The following is an 18266-nucleotide window of genomic DNA, read 5'->3' as shown; positions in this document are numbered from 1 at the left end:
TGACTCCTGCTTACTCCCCCTCAGCACACAGACATGGCTCCTGCAGCCCCAGAGATCCCAGAGAGAGGATTCTGGGCAAACAAGGCAGTGTAGGGTCCTTCATTTCATTTAAACACACAGAGAGTACAGTTCTGCATTTACACAAAGATTATGGGTCACATAAGACAGGTAGATATGGACATAGACATAAGATGATAAATGATTTTGCTTGTGGAGAGCATTAATAAAACCAAGAAAAGCTAAAACCAAAGAAAACAAAAAAAACCTGCAAAACTCAGGCTGAGCTGTTTATGAGTTATGTTACAGATAACATGCAGAAGAAAGAGGTCAGCTCATGACTGCTTTTGGAAAGCAAACAGTCATCAGTTTCCTTATGGCATCCTTGAGCTCCTGGTTCCTCATGCTGTAGATGAGGGGGTTCACTGCTGGAAGCACCACTGAGTACAGAACTGACACCACCAGGTCCAGGGATGGGGAGGAGATGGAGGGGGGCTTCAGGTGGGCAAACATGCCAGTGCTGACAAACAGGGAGACCATGGCCAGGTGGGGGAGGCAGGTGGAAAAGGCTTTGTGCCGTCCCTGCTCAGAGGGGATCCTCAGCACGGCCCTCAAGATCTGCACATAGGACACCACAATGAATACAAAACACAGAAAAGCTAAACAGGCACTGACCACAAGCAACCCAAGTTCCCTGAGGTAAGAGTGTGAGCAGGAGAGCTTGAGGATCTGGGGGATTTCACAGAAGAACTGGCCCAGGGCATTGCCCTTGCACAGGGGCAGCGAAAATGTATTGGCCGTGTGCAGCAGAGCATTGAGAAACCCAGTGGCCCAGGCAGCTGCTGCCATGTGGACACAAGCTCTGCTGCCCAGGAGGGTCCAGTAGTGCAGGGGTTTGCAGATGGCAACATAGCGGTCATAGGACATGATGGTGAGCATAGAATATTCTGCTGCTATCAAGAATGCAAATGAAAAGCTCTGTGCAGCACAACCCGAGTACGATATGGCCCTGGAATCCCACAGAGAGTTGGCCATGGACTTGGGGACAGTGATGGAGATGAATCCTAGATCGAGGAGAGTGAGGTTGAGCAGGAAGAAGTACATGGGGGTGTGCAGGTGCTGGTCCCAGGCTATGGTGATGATGATGAGGCCGTTGCCCAGGAGGGCAGCCAGGTAGATGCCCAGGAAGAGCCAGAAGTGCAAGAGCTGCAGCTCCCGTGTGCCTGTGAACGGCAGGAGGAGGAACTGGGTGATGGAGCTGCTGTTGGACATTTCCTGCCTGTGGGCATGAGGACCTGTCATAGGAGGAAAAGACAGTGACAAGTGAGAGGAGAATAAACAGACTGTTTCTCATGGAATAGCGCTTCACCGATGGATGGAGATTTCAGCTCATTCTTTATTTCTACCAAGTGAGAAAAACAGGTCATCACACTTTAAAATGCAGCTTGGACATTTAATTTCTATGAACACACCTCTGGGTGAAAACCCCCTAAATTGGTGTCAGAACAAAAACTGACCCACACTCCCACCCCAACCTCAGAGAGCAAGAGCACCAGGGACAGGTGGAGAAACAGAAAAGAACACTGTAGTGTTCCCGAGAAATAAAGCAAGGACAGAAAGGCAGACGGGCATGCTGTGGAACCTTCTCCTGACCCGGCTGTGCTGCTGCCACTCACAGAATGACACTGGAGAGCAAGTACTTTTAACACCTTTTTTGTTTACCGTGTTCCAGGAACCCTTCACCTGGAGGTCCAGCTGGTGAGGTGGAGACTTGTGACCTGGATCCCATGGCTTTGGGGCAGAGGGTCTGCTGGGGAGGAGAGGAGACCAGGGGTTGCACTGGGAAATGTGTCTGCACTAGAAAGGATGTGAGAGACGTTCCTAAATCCCACCCGCAGCATTTCTGGTCCATCTCCCTCTCTCTGCCCATGTCTGTGCTGCCTGCAGCTGTGTCTCTGTCCCTGGTCTGCTCCCTGTCAGTGTCACAGACCCTGTCCCACCCACTGTGTGCTCAGCTCTGTCCTGCTCACACCTCCTGGCACTGCCCAGGGGCAGCTCTGTGTGTGCAGGGGCTCAGGAGCAGCTCAGACACGTCCTAACGAGAACTGGGGTCTCAATGTCTGCTCCAAAGAGAGAAATAAATCCCCATCTCCCACTGCACACCCGGACGAGCAAGAGTGGAAAACTGAAAGCAAAGACTCCGTCTGACCCACACAGTCCCCTTCAACCCCACAAGCTCCCTGCCTGCCCTGCCGGGGATCGCTCCTTCCTCCCACAGCTGCTGCCATGGGATCTCCCGGGCAGGCTGAGTGCTGACCCTGGCAGGCGGCAGAGTCCCTGCCCGGCACAGCCCTGAGGTGCAGGGACCCTGCTCTGCAGGACAGCCCTGGGCACCCCTGGGTGCTCCCCCTTCACTCATGCTCAGCAGAAGGGGCCATCATGCCCTGTCCCTCTGACAGTGCAGCAGGGAAGCCCTGCTCTGGAGTGTGTTCTTCATTACAACAGAGATACTGTGAGAGAGACCTGACAGATCCTTTAAATTGTGGAATGTATCATCTTTAGATCCCTCCAGGAAATGCAGCTGCATTGTCCTGCAGCCAGAGACTTACCGTGTTAGAACTGTGAAGATTTGTCTCTCAATGAGCCCTCAGCAACCAACCCCCCACATTGCCTTTCCCCTCTCTGTGCCTGGCTCCTGTGCCCTCGGTGCTGCAGGCAGAGCCCTCAGCCCTGCTGCGTGTGCAGAGGAGCTGCTCCTGGGCAGAGCTGTCTCTCTGCAGCACTGCCGCTGCCATGAGCTCCCTGTGTCCCAGGAGCCCAGCCCAGCTCAGCAGCACAGGAGCAGCCCATGATGTCGCTTTCTCTGTCCCCTCTGGGCTCCTCCAGGTGTCCCTGGGGCTCCAGGGGCACATCCTTTGAAACAACCTCAATTAATCAGTGATGTTGATTCTCTCTCCTCTGAAGAGACACATCATTGTGTTCTTTGTATTAAACAATGAATTAGTATGAGAATCAACTTTTCTTGTCCCACCATTAGACAGGACACCAGGAATGTTACAGCAAATTATCTAATTTCTGCAAACTGGGGAAGGAATATCTTCAGTTGAATGAGTTCAGGAATTTTGTTCTGCTTTTACACTCCTAGGTCTAGAGAGACATTCATCAGTCTTTGGCCATGTCATGTCTGTGCTCTGCAGCAAAGCCTTTGCACACATGGGCTCTTGAACACTTGGTACCAGGTTTCTTGTGCAGGTCAGAGCTGGGCTGGTGCCACAGCTGGGGTGGCTCAGCCCAGATGTGAGGCCATGTCCTCAGCCAGGGACCTGACTGGGGAGCTGGAGCTGTCAGTGCTGCAGACAGAGCTGTGACACGGATGGAATGAACTGCCAGGCAGGGTGGCAGGAGCGAGTTCATCTGGTCTCAAGGACAGCAGCCTCCAAGCACAGCAACAGCCCAGATCAGAACTCAGTCTGTAATTGTCTGTAAGGCAGTTCAAGGGCCCATAGTGAGCTGTTACTACTGCAGGAACAGTTAAAGGAGAAACAAAGACACTGTGTGGACACTGATAAATATAATAAGAGGTGAGAATGCCTGTGTTTTCTTGTCCTCCCTCTTCACCAGCAAGGTCTCCCAGGCCTCTGTGGCTGGACGCAGAACAAGCAGCAACGGATGGGGATCAAGTCAGGGGTCACTGGAACTAACACAATCCTCTCCAGTCTATGGGACAGCAGGGGCAGCATCCCAGGAGCTGGGACAGCAGGACCATGTCACAGTGAGGCCACTCTCCACCATCTTGGAAAGCTCATGGAGACTGGGGGGACTCCCTGACCACTGGCAGCTCTCACACAATGTGTGCACTTTTCAAAATGGCCCAGGGGTGAGCAGGGGAACTAAGGGCTGTGCCCCAGAGCATGTCCACTGGGACCCCATTTCTGGGTGTCTGGAAGAGACGGTGACGGGGTTTGCCCAGGGCAGGTTGTGCCTATCCATCCTCTTTGCTTTCTGTGAGGAAAGGACAGGGTTGTGGATGTGGGCAGAACAACAATGGCCCGTTACCTGGAAGTCAGCAAGGCATTCAGCATCATCCCCCACAATATTCTTGTGCCCAAGGTAGGATATTATGGTCTGTGTCAGTGTGGAAGTAGATGGGTAAAAAACAATCTGGATGGTTGGGCTTGGAAGGGTGCTCTTGAAAGGGAGAAACTTTCCAGTCATGAGGACAGTCCAGCACTGGAAGCTGTTTCCCAGGAGTGCGCACTCACTCTGTCCCAGAAAGTGACCAAGATGTGTTTGGATAAAGCCCTGAGCAATCTGGTCTGACTCTGCTGTGAGCAGGAGGTTGGTCAGGATGCCTCCTGAGCTCCCTTTGAGCCTGAATGACGCTGCCCTTCCTTCCACTTCATGTTTTGAAATTACGGAGAACTCTCAGGTTCTCCCAGACCACAGAAGTAATTCCCATGAAGTGCAGGGCTGCTTTACAAGTGCCCCCAAACAGTCCTGACCACATCTTTTCCATCTTTTTTCTTTTGCCCTGAGCCAAGATCTTATTTTTTGCTGTCCTAATGCCCTTCTAGAAAGAACAGACCGTGTTGTTAACCCTTTCAGAGCAGGTTGTTCAAGAGGTGTCAGTATCCATGCACAGAGTCTGCACATCAGCCAGACACAAATCCATCATTATAGAAATGGAGACGAGGCACTTGACCAGCTCCTTGCACCCAGATATCAGTGTGACATGTCTGCTGAGATGCCAGGGAACACCTAAAATCTACATGAAGGGTATGTGAGTCCTGGTTGGGTATCCTGGCTTGTCTCCTGACCCATGTGGTGCTTCAGGCTGTGAAGAGAATCAAAACCAGCCATTGGACTGGGGTAGTTCCATTTTACACGTGTCACACAGGGCAGATGAAGGAGCTCAGAACTCCAGACTCTGCTGCACTGTTGGGACTGCAGAGACTGGAAATGCAGATGACAGTGTGTGTCAGTGCACACACATAAAGATTCTGGCTTCCTTTGTGCCTTTGCACTGACCTGGGATCTGTTCCTTGGCCTTCTTTGTCTCAAAAAGAAACAGTTCTTCTATGCAATCTCCACATCACACCACATAAGAATTAACTAAAAGGTAGAAAAATAATGAAAGAAGCACAATTTGGGGGTAATTCTGTCCAAGAGGTGTACTCTTTAAATGATTAAAACAAAGAAGAAGCGAGAAAAAGGCATTGTTCTAAGAAATTCTTTCAAGACACAACTACTGAGGTGTAGTAGGTGTTTTGAAAAGCAAGAATTATTGAAAGGACTGAAATTAAAGTCTCTTCTTGAACACTGTCAGGTTGGGGCCGTGACACCTCCCTGGGGAGCCTGTTCAGTGTCCAGCACCTCTGGGGGAAGAACCTTTTCCTCTTGTCCAACCTGAACCTCCCCTGGCACATCCTTCTTCCATTCCCTTGGGTATTGTCATTGGTCACCAGAGAGAAAAGATCAGTACCTTCCCTTCCTTCTCCCCTTATGAGGAAGCTGTAGCCACCATGAAGTCTCCTTTGAGTCTTTTCTTCAGCTCTGGTGCTCAGAAACCCCTTGGTTTGCTTTCTGAAGGAGAAAGGAGGAGCCATGACCTGCAGGCAATGGGAGGGAGGATCCTGTCCCTCACACACGACTCAGGGCTCTTCCTGGGACCGTGGGATGTGGGTGTGCAAGGCCCAGGGAAGGACAACACTGGGACAACAACTTCCAGCTTCCTCATGGGGCTGCAAGGAGGCAGCGAGGCCCCAGTGCCATGAGGACAACATGTCTGCTCCTGGGCCTCAGTGGCAGAGACAACTGCCCTGGCCAAGGGGACACAGACCTGGGTTCTGTTGGTCCCTTCCAGCCTTACAGCGCCCTTTGCCATCTCCACCACAGGCTGTTCCACATGGTGCTACCCCTGCCCCTCTTTCCCTGCAGGCTGCAGACACCCATCTCGCTTCCCACCTGCTCTCACCCCAGCATCTCTGCACCTTCACTGCTGTGTCTGCACCCTCACTGGCTGCTCTTTGGCACCCAAACCATGGGCCGATCCAGCTCCCTCTGGGTCACCTCTTGCCCTACAGCACTGCCCTTCCAGTGACATTTCTTCCTCCTGATATCTAGTCCTCACTTTCCAAGTTGCACTTTCTGACCTTTTTTTTCCCTCTTCTGCTTTTTGCTATTACCAAGGAAAGCTCAGCCATCTCACAAACAGGCCTTCATGCATGGAACCCAACTCACAAGATGTTTAGAGATCTTTTACCTGAGAGAAGCAGCCTCACACTGATCTTCTAAATCCCCTGACTGCTGTTGGCCTTTCAGCTTCTCTGACAAACGCGACCATGTTCCTGCTGCTGTCCCATCATGTTCTTATGTGGAATGGACATGACAACTCGTCTCCAAGGCCTCTTTTTGGGTAGGGCCTTTGGGTACTTAGGCAGAGGTTCTTTCCCAGTCATATCTCTTCTGCTGGGCTGTCACCTCCAGAGACAGAACTGACCTCACTGTCTCCTTTACACATACATGCTTCTTACTGGATTATGAGATACTGGGACACAACTGATGTCCTAACACTCCATACTCATCCATAAAACTCCTATGACACAATACCTGACCAGATGAATATATGCTTGTTTTATCAAAGTTATCAAATATATTTCCTACTAATTATTTGATTGGGGAAACATCCCAGTGCTGAATCCAGGCAGATTTCTCTGGTATGTAACGTCCAACGTGAAGTGACCTGTAGACACTGTCTGCCCCACAGGCCTTCATGGAACCTCAAGGAATGGCTGTTTGGTTTCACCTGGGCTCATCTCACCTCGGGTTCCTCTCACCTCACATACATGATGTGCATGCTCACAGCTCATCTGTTCAATGAAAACCTCCTGTTGCCACTCCCAAGGGATGGGAGGTACCTCAGCCCTAAGGTGTGTCCCCCTGCTCTGCACTCATCTGAGATGTCCCACATCATGTGGAATGGACACAGGGATCTCAGTGCAAGGAAGCACATCCAGGGCTGCATTCACGTGTTTTCCCGTGGGATGTTCCTCCCAACATGAAGTGATCTCGAGACACTGCCTGTCCAACGGGCCCCTATGGAACCCCCTGGAATAACCAGATGGTATTTGTGCTCACTCAGGTTCATGTCAACTCACGTACATGAAGTGCATTCTTGCATCTCATCTATACAACACAAACCTGCACTGCTGAACTACTCATTTGGTGTCCATCCATGCAGGGAAGAACAACATCTGTGGTTGAGGGGCCAGGGCTGGAAATGGTGGAGGGGTTTGGAGGGGTTTGGAACCCATTGACAACATCTTCCTGACATGGGTGACTGAGGAGTCAGTGGGGTGAGGTGCCCTATGAGACTTCACACTTACAAACCAGAAAGAGTTGGTCAGGATGGAACAGTCAGGGATGGGAAAGTGGAGCTGAGGCTCCTGAGAGATGAGAACAAGGCCAAGAGCAGGATTTCAGGAGAGCAGGATTTGGCCTGCTGAGGGACCTGTTTGGGTCCTGTGGGATATGACCTTGGTGTCTGCAGTGCTTTTCTCTCCCATTTCCTCCCTCCTCTCTCCCACCTGCTGTTGTGCAGCGTTTTTTACCCTTTCTCAAATACAATATCCCGGAGGTGCTGCCAGCATCACTGAGTGGCTCAGATTTGGCAAGGAGTGGGTCCATCTTGGAGCAGCTGAAATCGGCTCTGTCTGATGTCGGTCAAACTCCTGTTGTCTTCTTAGAGAGGTGACAACTGTAGCACAGCCACACTCACCCCCAGTTCGAAGTCTTTGCCATGTACGCCCAGTACAGGGTGACAACATGTTGGGTGTTACAAACTACTTGATAATGGTGAAGAAATGGAAAAGATCTTCTATCAGTACCTGAGGAAGTCACCAGTCAATGAGCAGGTTCCTATGGGGAACTGTAATTGCCCTGACATTCACTGGCCAGGAAAAGCTGGAGGTACCGACATTCCAGAGGATCTTGGGACAACTTCTTAACATGGCTGCTTGGTGGGCCAACAGGGGTGATGCTCACCAGGATCTGGAACTGGAAAAAAGGAGTAACTGGTGAGGGATGTGAACATCAGTGTCCACCTTGGCTGTTGTCACCAGGAAGCAGTGGGGTCCCAGGCACCAGAGCGTAGGGAGGAAGGCCAGCAGTAGAGCACAGGCTGGGGGGCTCCAGAGGAGAAGACTTTGACATACTGGGGGATGGTGGGCAAAGTGGAGACATGGAAGTAGATCTGAAGGGTGAAGGAGCTCAGGAAATCTGATAATCCTTACAGGACAGGCTGCTCCAAGCACAAGAATTATCTCTCCAAGTACTCGTGAACAGAAGCATTTATCTCGTGAGGCTGATCCTCTGAACTGATGGAGCTCCAGGGCACAAAGGCAGCACACAGGAGATGGAAGCAGGGGAAGCTGCAAAGGAGGAATTTAGAAACCTTGTCCATGGATGTGGGGATGATGACAAAGCTGCTCTGGACTTGATACCTGCACGGGAAGGGCAGCAAGATGAGCTGACAGAGCTTCACTTGCAGTAAAAGAATAGACAGGGTGAACGTGGGCCTGCTGCTGAACTTCATAAGAGTAGAATCAGACGGGACTGAGGTTCTTCATGGCTTCTTTGCCTCCATCTTCACCAGCAAGGTCTCCTGGGACTTTGTTCCTGAAGGCAGGAGTCTGGAGAACACCCAGCAGTGGATGGGGCTCAAGTCAGGGGTGACCTGAGCAAACTCAGACACCGTTACAGAACAGGAGATGGGTCACTTGACCAGCTCCCTGAACACAAGTATTGCTGTGGTGTGGCACTTGAGATTGCCAGAAACATCCACCTCTTGGTCCAGAGGAGTGTGACTCCTTTTGAGCTGTCCTGGCCTGTCTCCTCACTCACATGGTGATTTAGGCACCCACTTTTCTGAAATATTCAGTCTTTCTCAGAAGATAATCCAGATCAATATGAACAGCACACTGCAGAGACCACCTGTTCTGGAAAGGGAGAGAAGGGCGAGCAGAGAATTAAATAGAAGAAATTTGGGTTTATTGCTATTTATTTTGGAAATGCTTTCTGTTTGACTGTTCTTGAAATCTCCCTAATCATCCTCCACAGACTTGAAGCCTTTAGGAAAATGATGCACAGAACCTTGGCTTATAAGAGCATTTTGTATGTCAATGAGCCCTCTGGTGCCATGATCCTGAACTGCAGATACTGAAAGAATGAACAAACCTCTAATGAAGTGAAAGGCAGAAGCAAACCCCACGTTTCTGAGGGTGTTTGGGACCCCATGAAGGGCCATCACTGACACAGCTGTGAAGGAAACAACCAGCGCAGGTCCCTGTCCCTGGAGGCTGGTGAAGGAAAGACTTGCAGACACTGGTTCCAGGTGGTGAGGGCCATGTGGAGGTGGCTCTGATGCCATGTCAGCCCTTGATGCTTGTTCATCACCAGAATGGCTGAGCCCTGACCCCTGGGACCTGGTAGATCTTTCTCCAATGTTTTTCAAGGCTTTTCCTGTGGTCAGTGAGAGTGTTTTGTGTTTTGGGGATGGTGTTTATGTCAAGTGCTGTTGCTTTAACTGCAAGACTCTGGTTTTCTGTGGAGTTGGAAATGCCTGTGAGCTCCTCACAACTCATCCAGCTTCTTTCTTACACCTGGCAACGGTCACCAGTCACCTCAATGTCCCAGTTCCACACTTGCTTGAATCCTCTATTTGGATCCACACCCCATCACTCCAGGAGGTTCATTGGATCCACCAGGTTCATGGATGATACCTGAGGACCATCCAAGTGTGGGCAGTGTAAGAGAGGAGCAGAGCAGGGTCAGCTCATGGGCCATGACTGAGCACAGCCACCCCAGCAGCAGCCGTTCCCCATCTCCCAGGCACAGCCATGCCCACAGCATGCAAATGGCACTGCCATACGTGATTAGCCCAAGAGGGGCCTTTCTTCCTTCCGTATTCCCAGGAAAATCTTCCTCCTGTTCCTCCTCCACCTGCAGACATCGACTGCTTTCCATTTCTGGGCTCAGACATGGCTGGAAGGGTTCACTGAAGCCATCAGCCATCTCATTGCTTCTCCCTGACATGCCCTGGCCCTCTCCCACACCTACAATGGCCAATCACGGCTGCTCAGGCCTCCTGCTCTTCAGAAGAGGCCTCGAGCTTCTTGGTTCTTCCTGGTGCTTATTATGAACTTCCTTGCTCTCTCCAGAGTTCATGGTTACATTTCTTGTCCACAACAGCGCCTTTATGACCATATCTCACTAACTGCAAGACTCTGGTTTTCTGTGGAGTTGGAAATGCCTGTGAGCTCCTCACAACTCATCCAGCTTCTTTCTTACACCTGGCAATGGTCACCAGTCACCTCAATGTCCCAGTTCCACACTTGCTTGAATCCTCTATTTGGATCCACACCCCATCACTCCAGGAGGTTCATTGGATCCACCAGGTCCATGGATGATACCTGTATGATCATTTGTGCAGAAAGGGCAGTCACAGGACAGCACCCAATATGTCAAAACTGATGCCCAGTGAAATGCCGAAAAGCCCTGATGAGTTCCCCCTGTGTCTGTGTCTCTCCTGGAAGGAGTCTGTCCCGAGAAGGGGATCCAGCTCCTGCCACTCTCTGCAGAGGCACATGAGCAGTGTCCATCACCTGGGGACACAAAGGGTGACGTTTGCCAGACCACTCGTCATCTGAACCACTTAGATGTGTGCTTGTGGATGGGGCATGGAGCCTTATAGTGCAAACACCTATTTAATTGTCATTACCAGAGGGGCTACCACTGATGCAGTGTACTATTATAAAACTGACATTCCTAGACAAATTACACAAACACTTGAAAGATTATTCATGCCTTTTAACATGATTATCCTCACAAGGCCACCAGCTTTACATCTCAAGAAATGGGATCCAGAGTCCAAGGGCAGGATGGTTTGGACTCTATGCTGGGATCTGGAAACTGAAACGTGCTCCCATCTCCCAGCCCCCTGCCCTCCTCAGTGGGGGTGTGAGACATTCTGCCAGCGAGGGCTGAACTCACAGCCATGACCAGTATCTTATGTCCAACTGCAGCCAGTGGTGTCCTGCCAGCTCAGGATTGGAGCTTCCATTGCTGGAGGTATTTAAAAGATGTGCAGATGTAGTGCATAGGGATATGGTTTGTTGTTGGAGTTCTTATGTGGAGTTCTTATGTTGGAGTTCCATGTTCTTATGTGTCTTTTCCAAACTTAATGATTCTATAACGCTGTGATTCTACGATTGGAGTTTAAATAATTTCAATTCTCACTAACCGTAGCTTCTGTCCAGGGTGGCTCTTGTGTGGCACAACTGTCCTGGCTCTCCAGGCAGGTTGGGGATTGGTTTGGTGCCTGCACTGTAAATTTTTCCCTTCCTTGGGTAAAAGACTTGGGTCACAGATGTTTGAAGCAGTCCTGTCAAACACTGAGCGGGCTGAGCTTTGGAGCCAAGGGATGACAGCGACGTTCTCAAGGATGTTTTTGAATAGTGGTTCTATCTCTAATAACAGTAACAGAACACTCCGTATTCTTGGTTATAGTGAGGAACTAAAGCTCCCAGCCGTCATTCTCACTTCTCAAAATACATATTGTGTTTCAGTAGTTGGCCTCTTGTATGAAGTTCTTAGAACAGTGCTTTCTCTCACTTCTACCTTTTCTATTATTGAAAGCATACACCTCTTGGTCAGAATTTCTCCCAGTTCATCCCTCTTCCATACATTTTCTCCTTTCTTTTAGTGGTATGAGGGGCAGGTGGCATAGGGGAGTTGTTTCCTTTGTAGCCATAGAAAGCCAAGGAACAGATCCCAGCTTAGTGAAAAGGCACAAAGGAAGCCAGAATCTTTATGTGGTGTGCACTGACACAACATCATTCCCTATATTTCTAATCTCTGAAGTCCCAGCTGTGCAGCAGAGATTGGAGTTATAAGCCCCATTTGTCGACCCTGTTTGGCACCATGTAAAATGGAACTACCCCAGTCAAGAGGTTGGTTTTGATTCTCTTCACAGCCTGAAGCACCACATGGGTCAGGAGATGAACCAGGATGCTCAGAGAGGACTAAAAATTCTCGCTTTCCTAAAGTTCAGGTGTTCCCTGGAATCTCAGCAGACAAGTCGTGCCAATTGCTTGGTGCAAGGAGCTGGTCAAGAGCCTCGTCTCCATTTCTGTAATGAGGGATTTGTGTCTGGCTGATGTGCAGACTCTGTACATGGATGCTGACAGCTCTTGAACAACCTGCTCTGAAAGGGCTAACAAGATGAGCAGTTCTTTCTGGAAAGGCATTAGGACAGCAAAAAAGAAGATTTTGGGTCAGGGCAAAAGAAAAAGGATGCAAAAGTTGTGGTCAGGGCTGTTTGGGGGCACTTGTAAAGCAGCCCTGCACCTCATGTGAATTATTCCTGTACTCAGGGAGAACCTTAGAGCTTTGTTTAAATGGAAAACATGAAGGGGAAGGAAGGACAGCATCATTCAGGCTGGATGGGACCTCAGGAGGTGTGTTGACCAACCTCCTGCTCACAGCAGGGTCAGACCAGATTACTCAGGGCTTTATCCAAACACATCCTGGTCACTTTCTGGGACAGAGTGAGTGCGCACTCCTGGGAAACAGCTTCCAGTGCTGGACTGTCCTCAGGACTGGAAAGTTTCTCCTTTTACCTACTGTCATTCTAAGCCCAACCATCCAGCTTGCTTTATAGCCATTTACTTGAACAGCAAAGCAGACCATAATATCCTGCCTTGGACACATGAATATTGCAGGGGATGGTGATGGATGCCTTGCTGACTTGCAAGTAAAATACCATAACTATTGTCCCCACATGCAGCAACCCTGTCGTTTCCTCACAGAAAGGAAAGAGGATAGACAGGCACAATCCACCCTGCGTAAACCTCTTTACATGTTTAGATTGGGTTTTGATCTGGACTGTTGCTGTGCTTGGAGGCTGCTGTCCTTGAGGACCACATGAACTCACTCCTGCCACCCTGCCTGGCAGTTCATTCCATCTGTGTCACAGCTCTGTCTGCAGCACTGACAGCTCCAGCTCCCCAGTCAGGTCCCTGGCTGAGGACATGGCCTCACATCTGGGCTGAGCCACCCCAGCTGTGGCACTAGCCCCTGCACAAGAAACCTGGTACCAAGTATCCAAGAGCCCATGTGTGCAAAGGCTTTGAATCAGAGCACAGACATGACATGGCCAAAGGCTGATGAATGTCTCTCTAGACCTAGGAGTGTAAAACCAGAAGAAAATGCGTAAAGTCATTCAACTGAAGATATTCCTCCCCTAGCCTGGAGAAATTAGACGCTTTGCTGTAACATTCCTGGTGTCCTGTCTAATGATGGGACAAGAAAGATGATTGTCATACCAATTTATTTTTTAAAATGAAAAATACAATGCTGGAAAGAAGTGTCTCTTCAGAGGAGAGAGAATCAACATCACTGATTACTTCAGCTTCAAAGTTGTGCCCCTGGAGCCCCAGGGACACCTGGAGGAGCCCAGAGGGAACAGAGAAAGTGACATCATGGGCTGCTCCTGTGCTGCTGAGCTGGGCTGGGCTCCTGGGACACAGGGAGCTCATGGCAGCGGCAGCGCTGCAGAGAGACAGCTCTGCCCAGGAGCAGCTCCTCTGCACACGCAGCAGGGCTGAGGGCTCTGCCTGCAGCACCGAGGGCACAGGAGCCAGGCACAGAGAGGGAAACGCAGTCTGGGCTGGGAGGATGCTGAGAGGTCACTGGAAATGAAATCCTCTCAGATATGATGCCTGTGGCTGCAGGACATTGCATCTGCAAATCATGGCAGACTCTGATAGCTGTCACATTGCAGAGTCTACAAGAGACGTAAGTACAACTCTTAGAGATTGCCTGATGCAGAGGAGAGGATGTGCTGCAGAGCATGAGTTGTCTTCTGTGCTGTCAGAGTGACAAGACGTGAACGCTGCATTCTCCCCAGGGTGACTGTGGGGTGTAAATGTCAATGTGCAGGCAGGGGTGCCCAGGGCTGTCCTGCAGAGCAGGGTCCCTGCACCCCAGGGCTGTGCCGGGCAGGGACTCTGCCGCCTGCCAGGTCAGCGCTCAGCCTGCCCGGGAGAGCCCAGGAACACTGAGCCCGGAGTGTCCTTGGCTGGGATCCTGTTCATGTCCAATGAGAGTTGGCAATGGTTTGCAGATCAGCCCTTGGAAACCGTACTGCTCTGCTCTCAGCGGTGTCCAGTTTCTTCTCAGGGGAACATCTGGGGCTGATCGTCCTCCAGCTCAAAGAGGTGCTGGCACAGGGCAGCTGAGACCAGGACTGATGGACAGACCAGATGTCCCCATTCTGCACTAAGGGACAGTCCCTGTGTCTGTCAGCACCCACAAAGTTTCACTTGCAGTGAAAGGCATTGTTAAGGCATTTTTGCCTTAACAAACAAACAAACAAAACCTTCTCAGCCATGGTGGGGCAGTTAGAATAAAATAAACAGAACAAGATCTCTAGAGCTCTGCTCTGCCATTAAGTGAAATGGGAGAGACTGTACTCAAATGGACTTTGATATCACTAGTTGATATAATCTGAGACCACCCCATTTCTCTATTTTCCTGTTGCTGTAGGGCAGGACTGAATTCAGTATAGTCCACAACAAAGATGCCTCTTGCCAATGACACCGTCAGCCAGCACCAACCAGAGCTCGTGAAAGGGACCTGAACAGGGTAAGTCAGTCTAGGGGATTTCCATGAGAACTGGAACACATTTTGCTCAGAGAACTCTGTCCTAATTTCTCACTGCCTTTTCCTCATTGGACAGGTCCCCATGACCAGAAACAGCCAATGTCCAACAGCAGCTCCATCACCCAGTTCCTCCTCCTACCATTCACAGACACACGGGAGCTGCAGTTCTTGCACTTCTGGCTCTTCCTGGGCATCTACCTGGCTGCCCTCCTGGGCAACGGCCTCATCATCACCACCATAGCCTGGGACCAGCACCTGCACACCCCCATGTACTTCTTCCTGCTCAACCTCTCTCTCCTTGACCTGGGCTGTATCTCCGTGACTGTCCCCAAGTCCATGGCCAACTCTCTGTGGGATTCCAGGGTCATTTCCTTTGCAGGATGTGCTGCCCAGGTCTTCTTTGTATTTTTCTTGTTTGGTGTAGAGTTTTACCTTCTCACAGTCATGTCGTACGACTGCTACGTTGCCAGCTGCAAACCCCTGCACTACGGGACCCTCCTGGGCAGCAGAGCTTGTGTCCACATGGCAGCAGCTGCCTGGGCCACTGGGTTTCTCCATGCTCTGCTGCACACGGCCAATACATTTTCAGTGCCCCTGTGCAAGGGCAATGCCCTGGGCCAGTTCTTCTGTGAAATCCCCCAGATCCTCAAGCTCTCCTGCTCACACTCTTACCTCAGGGAACTTGGGCTTCTCGTGGTTAGTGTCTTTTTAGCATTTGTGTGTTTTGTGTTCATTGTGGTGTCCTATGTGCAGATCTTGAGGGCCGTGCTGAGGATCCCCTCTGAGCAGGGGCGGCACAAAGCCTTTTCCACTTGCCTCCCTCACCTGGCCGTGGTCTCCCTGTTCCTCAGCACTGCCATGTTTGCTGATCTGAAACCCTCATCCATTTCCTCTCCATCCCTGGACCTGGTGCTGTCTGTTCTGTACTCAGTGGTGCCTCCAGCAGTGAACCCCCTCATCTACAGCATGAGGAACCAGGAGCTCAAGGATGCCCTGTGCAAACTCATATCCCTCTGGTTTCTGAAGCAATAAACTGGCCATCTTCTTCTATACAGGAGTTTTAATGTAGCTAATTACAAGCCCAGCCTGTCAACTGGATTTTGTGGTGGTGTTGGTTGTTTTCTTATTGTGATAATCTTGTCAACCCCTTTCTAATTCACTGCAGGCTTTTCTTTTATAACTGTTGGCTGCTTAAATGAGCAGCAGTGCTCTCCTTCTCTCTAAACAGAATAAAAGGCTCTTTAGTGACTTGTTTTTCACTATATCCTTTCTGCAAGGGCTTTTTGGAGCTGCAGGGACAGTTCCTGTGTATATGGGTAGGAGGGAAAAGAGCTCTCGCATGGCAGCCCTGCCAGGGAGCAGCAGCGCTTGTTCTTCCCGAGCTGCTCTGGTTCCACTCCACACTCTCCTTCTCATCCCTGGTGTTGGTGCAAGGCCTGAGTGCTCTGCCAGCTTGGTCACCATCCTGCTGTGTGTCAGTGCTGTGGGCGCAGGCAGGGACAGGCAATGGGCACTGCTGTGACAGAACTGGCCTCAGTAACAGTACTTGCACAAAGAAAAGTGATCTTCTATGGACAGTTCATGATGGTTTATATCTTCTTGCAAAGTTTCTCTCAAGCTTATTCCTACAGAAGTGGCCACAGATGAAACATCAGTGTGCAGCTGAACAGTGTGTGTGCAGGGCTGGCACACAGCAGTGTCCTCTCACAGCCAGGCTCCTGCCAGAGACCTGCAGGACCAACAGAGCAGGGGCTGGGCTGTGTTCCTGTGCACTGGACACCCTGTGGAAGGAGCCTCAGGTCAATCACCATGGACTGACCCCTCACAACCACCATTTCCAGCACTGGCCTCTCACCCCAGTTCAGAGGTCTTTGTCCCTCCATGGAATTACACTGAATGAGTAGGTCAGAAATCCGTGTTTGCATTGTACAGATGGAATATGAGCATGCAGAACAGGTACATGAGTTGACATGAACCTGAGTCAGCACAAACACCATCAGCTATTCCTTGGGGTTCCATGATGGCCTGTGGGACAGACAGGGTCTCGAGGTCATTTCTTTTTGGGAATAACATTGCATGGAAACTGTTTGAATGCGGCACTGGGACGTGCTTCCTTTAACCAATGTCCCTGTGTCCATTCCTCACGACGTGGGACATGTCAGATGAGTGCAGAGCAGGTGACACACCACAGGGCTGAGGTGTCTCCCGTCCTTTGGAGCGGCAACAGGAGGCCAGAGGGACACTGCGACTCCTGCCACTGTGTGTAAAAGGGACAGACTGTCTCTGAACATCCCTGGGTGCATAAGGAGCCCATGAGGCCAGCTCAGATGTGGACACCTGACAGACACTGATATTTCTCTGTGTGACAACAGAACAAACCTCACTGACTCAGACAGATTAATCTCACATGCTCCTGTCTGCTATGTTGTCCTTACCCGTGAGTCTGGATTGTGGTCTCAAATGTGTCAGAGCAACCAGAGAGGTACTCAGGTCCTTGGAAAAGGCAGTTGTCAAACCTGTCTTCAAGCAGGGCAGGAATGAGAACTGGGAGAATTATGGGCTAGTGAGCCTACCTCTGTCCCTGGGCAGGAAATAAGACAAGTCTTCCTACAGCATTGTTCTTTGATTCCAGGAATCTTTCCCTTGAGAAATGTTTTGGAAGAAGGAAGAGGTGGAGGAACAAGAAAAAAATACAGGCAGAGGAGGAGACCTAAAAGGTGTCAAATAAACAGAGCAGTTCTGTGAAGAATGTTTCTCTGCTCCGATTGTTAGCAGGAAATCTATAACCAACTCCCCAAACTCCCTGTTCTGCTCATTGGCCCCTGGGATTTCCAGCACATTTCTTTACATCAGATTCTGCACTGAAGTTCGCACTGATTGTTACAGCTTCTTTGCAGGAATTGCTTCATGTTTCCTTAGAGAACTGGATGTAAACAGGCACCGGGGAATTTTTAATTAGAGGAAACAAAAAAGGAAAAAAACAAAACAAAACAAAACACAATAGAACTTAATGATGTTTCTCAGTTCGTTGGTTAAATTAAGTAGTTTCCAGTGAGGTCCATTGCCATAATTGAAGAGTTGCCTGTAGGGAGTACGAGAGCAACTGCTGAAAGACTTTCCCTGCCTGAAGCTCAAAGCAGAGTGAGAGCTGAGAGGCTCTGAATGAGCCAAGAGTGAGAGGGGAAGAACCTCTGGGGAACGATGGAAAGTGCAAATGTCCAAACAGGCTTCTGAAGAGATGAGTTCAGACACGGTGAGCTGGGTAAGGACAGCTGGAAACTCCTGCATGTCCAGGGGATGAAATACACGTAGTGATAGACAGAGTTCTGGCACTGCAAGCACAGGGAAAGGCCAACGTGTCATCTCCCACAGTCCATACACATTCTGAAAATTCCTATTTTGGCAGGACAGAAATTCCACAGACATTTTATTGGAAATTTTGAATTATTTCATCTGATGAAAAAAGTGTGGGTTTCTTGTTCTGGTTGTTGTTGTTGCTTTGGTTTAATTTGGTTGGGTTTGGTTTAAGTTTTGAGGGGAGTTCTCAG

The 18266-nt window shown here is 50.2% G+C and overlaps 1 protein-coding gene across 1 annotated transcript; it reads right to left on the bottom strand.

Annotated features, from left to right (window-relative positions):
• Window positions 1–327: 327 nt before the first annotated feature.
• On the bottom strand, window positions 328–1269 carry LOC308047894 (olfactory receptor 14J1-like; the record flags this gene model as incomplete). Its single annotated transcript, XM_080356704.1, has 1 exon — window positions 328–1269. One exon carries the CDS (start codon window positions 1267–1269, stop codon window positions 328–330), a length of 942 nt encoding a protein of 313 aa, XP_080212830.1.
• Between the last annotated feature and the right edge of the window lie 16997 nt (window positions 1270–18266).

Source organism: Nesoenas mayeri (genome assembly GCF_963082525.1).
Source record: "Nesoenas mayeri genome assembly, chromosome: 19".
In the NCBI taxonomy this organism is placed as follows: domain Eukaryota; kingdom Metazoa; phylum Chordata; class Aves; order Columbiformes; family Columbidae; genus Nesoenas; species Nesoenas mayeri.
Note: the sequence above shows the minus strand (reverse complement) of the source record. Positions and strands in the feature narration are given on the sequence as shown.